A 4,374-nucleotide genomic window follows, 5' to 3' on the forward strand; every position below is an offset into this window, starting at 1 on the left:
TTCCTACCAACATTTTTTTGAACGAATATGTCACACAAAATTTGTCTGATGTGATTTACCTGATTGATGTGATTAACAAGCTACTACGGTCAGCTCGAGAGTTTATCCAGTGCACACCTACGGATGGATATCTACTGTGATTTCATCATGGGAAAAAAAAGGTCTACATTATTAATGATGTTGGCTCATGGAATTTTTTTTCACCCCATAAAATGTTCTTACCATGTCACACAATCTAGTATCCTCGTTAAAATCAAGAAAAACGAGTAAAATATGTAGAATTTAGTATTAGCAATAAGAAAACAAAATACTTAAATTTTTAGATAAAAGAAACCACAAAAAACAATCGATCCATCCACAGTGACTGAACCGTGATTAAGGTATACACAGTAAGCATGTGAATAAAGTTAATTTTAATTTATAGTGAAAATCCATAGAACTGTTTACGATATAAACACATAATCTCCATGGATTTTACTCAAACACCGTATCAAAAGTTGTCTTCATAGTCCATTGAAGCTTTGAATTGTATTATAACCCGAGCTCCTGAAGCAAGCCTGTTGAAAGAATGTGTAAGGAAAAATAAATTGTCAACCAATTCTACGAACAAGAGAAGTGGTATCACACGAGAGACTGGTGAAAACTTAACTTTCTTCGATTTTAAACATATTTTCCTCCCCATTTCTGAGAGAATCTAGTTTTGTTGATTGTGATTGTGTTTCCCCCGAGAAATGATTGGAAAATCTGTCGCTTCCAATGTTGGTTGTGGGCGTGTCTCGTGCGATGGCTAGTGAACTTTGCTCTCCATCAGATGAGATTCTGCGTCCATTAGAGAGTGGGGATCTCATTGATTCACTTCTTGGCTGACTGCCTAGAGAGGACTTAATTGATAATGGAATCCACTTTGAATGAGTGGAACTTGATTCTACCTTCTCTTGAATACAATCAAGTTGCTTGCTACGTCCACATCACCAAAGTATTTCATTATACAGAGGACAAGGCCAGGGTCAAATCCAAGAATTTGGGAGAACGGGGTGAGACGAGACAACTATACAAATTTGGTTGGATCAAACAAAAATTTTCAACTTTTGTAATTTAAGGGAGGTGATTATGCTGGACCCGCCCCTAAGCAACACAATTCATAAACTACTGAGAAACAAGAAACCTCTAACGTCAACAAAGTTGAAGAGAATAGACTAACCTGTCAGAGTTAAATGAAGAAGACTGTTTTGGCCTCGATACTCCCTCTTTGATTTTATTTTTTCCTATCAAGCTCCCAGAGAAGCATTCTTTATCTTCCAGTTTCATGCTTATTGGACTTGGATTCTCAGCATGGAAATCAAGCTCTCCCAACATAAATGACGTGGAGAACATAGGGGATGGAAATTTGGAATGCGAGAATCTAGGTTTGTAGGTTGGAACAAGGCCAAAGCTATGGTCTTTTACCGAAAACGAACCACAAGAGATTAGTTGCAATAGCATATTTGAAACCCTGAGTTTTGCATTGGATAGGATTCGAAAATCCTCTTCTTCTATTATCCTAAAGCTGTTGATCTTCTGAGCATCTGCTCTAATGAGAGATTCCAAAGTATCCGTCCGATCACTTGAAGAAGATGCACTTGATGTAGAAAGTGGAGTTGAAACTCGGTAAATTTCTGAAGTTTCTGTTACACGAGGAACTGGATTTTCTGACAATTCATCATCAGTTGAAATACCTCTCGTACAAGTGCTCTGAGTTTCAACAGCTCGGCTTACATTTTCCTCTGTTTGTGTGGAAGCATCTGCAAGACCATTGTTCTCATAGACCTTGTACTCTGTGAGGCTCAAAGAACCGTTCCAAGCAGAGCTTTTCCTGTGGTTGGAATCGGGAGACACGGAAAACGAACAAGGACGCTGAACAAGAGTAGAGAGTTCATCATCCGGTGAACTTTTTATAAATCTACCATTCAAGCTAGATGAAGATGAAGACTCCTCTTGACTTTTGGAAGATTGTGGATCTGGCAACACTTTCACACATTGCAGTGTAACATTTCCAGCAGGACTAAATCGACCTAGAAATCAACATACTAATCTTCAATTACTAGGTTTTGTACAAGATTTTACAGAGTATTAAAATGACGCAAGCCTAATAGTTCTAAAACTTTCGTCCATGTATTTGCTATTAAATTTTAAACCATCAATGACAGTCACTTTTACTTTCTCTTTAACACTTCAAAGCAATGATAAAAAATTATTGGCAACTTGGAAATGATGGAGCGTAACCAAATCCAGCAAGAACTAGAAGTTACTACTCAGCATAAATACTTGATTAAATGATTTCAAACTACCCGAAACCGATTCTTCAAAGAGCTCTGAACCCTTGAGAATATACTCATTCCCATGAGCTGGAAGGATCAAGTCATTCTCACAAAGATCATGCCATACAAATCCGTTCTTATAACTCCTGCATCCACAAATTAACCAAAAAAAAAAATACAGCAAGAACATACAGAAAATTGAAATCAGAAGAATCTTCATTAAAATTAAGATGATCTGATTAAAAAAGGATGCCAAATTTTCACCTCTTGCAAGACCAAGAATACATGGATGTCATGCCTCTGCCCCGCAAAACACTAAGCCTTTCGATAACATCTTTGAAAACAAACACAAATGTCAAAATTCCACTGAATCTAGCATATCAAGAAGACAAAATCATCAGTTAAGTTTCTTTCAAATGTCAGCTACCTCTGAGGTAAAGACCATCAGGCGACAAGAGAGAGACTTCCATGAAATGAGGATGCTCAAGCTGTCGATTCTTGCACAGATAGTAGACTACCGGCACTGTGCGATTATGTTGCTGCCGCTGCTGATTTTTGGGTGATTTTCCTGTCCATACTTTAGCTCTATCCGGGCTTTCTTGCCTGTATTTCTTCATTCGTTCCGCCAGTTGTGACCCTCAAAATCTATTCAAAACCTGAACTTTTTCAAACACTATCAATGAAAACCCAACTCACTTTTCACATACCAGTTCAAACAGGATCGGCGCTCAAAGTTACCAAACTCGTCGAAAGATAATGAACACATTTAAACTTTCTTAAGTTATTGGAGGTCAGTAAAGCTTCCAAATCTTTCCAAAAAACAACCTGGAGAACTGGAGATCGTAACATGATAAACCTATAAATAACGCATTTACCCAGACGAGAAAAATGCATATGCATGCGAAAAACACAACCAACAAACGATTAAGCCCAAAAAAACCATCTCCAAATCGACAACAATGTGCCCGAAAATCCCAGAAAATGTACGCCGTACTCGTGCCAACTTCAAGAGTAAAATACACTTACCCAAGAAGAAGGGAAACAGACAGAAAACTGAAAGTATAAACTCCACATTGAATTCATCAGTTAGTTCGAAAGCCCACAAACAGTTGATTTTAACGACAGAAAACGATAGAGCTTCGAGAGGATTGAATTGACACTTCAAGAAATCGACAGATCAAAAGAGAAAACCGTGAAGAAGATGAAAGGAAGATTTGGATATATAGAACGGCAGAAAATTTCATCGAGGGAAATAGCACTCCTTTCGTAAATACCATATTTGCCCTTTTTAAATTATTTCTAAATAATAATTTAACTAATATACAATTAAACGGGTCTTTTATTGGACATTTTCTACTAATTAACCATAAGAAGTTTTTCTTTTTATCGTTAGAATTATTTTGTGTATTCACATAATTTATTTAAATATATAATGACAAGTTATCTAATAAAAAACTCAATAAGATGATCTAATTAATTATTAGTTTCCAAAGTATTAAATAAATTGGTGCGATCCATCTTATGTATAGAAACAACTCAATTAAGTCTTCTATGATAGATCGAAGAATGCTAAGATTATATAAGAGTATGATTCCCGAGACACAGAGAATAAAACATAATATATACGGCATACATATTCTAGATATCTGTGGGGACCCGGACGCTAATCAAAATCATAATCGTCATTGGGACTAATCAATCAATTATAACACAGGGTCTAAATTTTTTTTTTTAAAATGCGGAATGTAGTGAAATCAAACTAATATACATATCAGTATAAAATAAAAGTACAAGTCCTGTACCACAAACATCTATTTCACCAAGGTTTAAACATCTAATATCAAGTGTTCGACCCTATATCTAATCCAAGTCCGGAGCCTCCACTCTAATCACGATCTCTTCTCATCTCCTGGACCCTGAACATGTCCCACCTGTTGTCATGTACACATACAAACAAGACAACAGCCGGATAACTCCGGTGAGAATAAATCCCAGTATAAATCAAAGAACATGCAGATAGTCATATGTTCAATACAAAGCATGAAACAGATAACAGTAATACATATCAAAATCAGAA

The 4,374-nt window shown here is 36.4% G+C and overlaps 1 protein-coding gene across 3 annotated transcripts; it reads right to left on the reverse strand.

The window, feature by feature from the left end:
- Positions 1-295: 295 nt before the first annotated feature.
- On the reverse strand, positions 296-3,564 carry LOC140830892 (protein SOSEKI 3-like). 3 transcript variants are annotated; one of them, XM_073194452.1, is made up of 7 exons: positions 3,324-3,564; positions 2,725-2,942; positions 2,562-2,631; positions 2,328-2,443; positions 1,202-2,051; positions 650-957; positions 296-557 (listed from the first exon to the last, which is right to left on the reverse strand). In XM_073194452.1, the coding sequence occupies exons 2-7, from the start codon at positions 2,912-2,914 to the stop codon at positions 532-534; spliced, it is 1,560 nt and encodes a 519-aa protein (XP_073050553.1). In that variant the 5' UTR covers positions 2,915-2,942; positions 3,324-3,564; the 3' UTR covers positions 296-531. The 3 variants fall into 3 exon arrangements, with proteins under 3 accessions (XP_073050553.1, XP_073050551.1, XP_073050552.1); XM_073194450.1 differs by having other exon boundaries at positions 2,725-2,953; XM_073194451.1 differs by having other exon boundaries at positions 2,725-3,564.
- Positions 3,565-4,374: the final 810 nt, after the last annotated feature.

Source organism: Primulina eburnea, chromosome 4 (genome assembly GCF_022965805.1).
Source record: "Primulina eburnea isolate SZY01 chromosome 4, ASM2296580v1, whole genome shotgun sequence".
NCBI lineage: Eukaryota > Viridiplantae > Streptophyta > Magnoliopsida > Lamiales > Gesneriaceae > Primulina > Primulina eburnea.

Bases quoted from the DNA above. Each gene is read 5' to 3' on its own strand.
- LOC140830892 (XM_073194452.1), bottom strand. From the start codon at position 2,914: ATGAAGAAATACAGGCAAGAAAGCCCGGATAGAGCTAAAGTATGGACA. The intron at 2,444-2,561 runs GTGAAAATTTGG...TTGTGGATGCAG, and splicing joins TATTCTTGGTCTTGCAAGAG to GAGTTATAAGAACGGATTTG. The intron at 2,052-2,327 runs GTAGTTTGAAAT...GTTGATTTCTAG, and splicing joins CTTTGAAGAATCGGTTTCGG to GTCGATTTAGTCCTGCTGGA.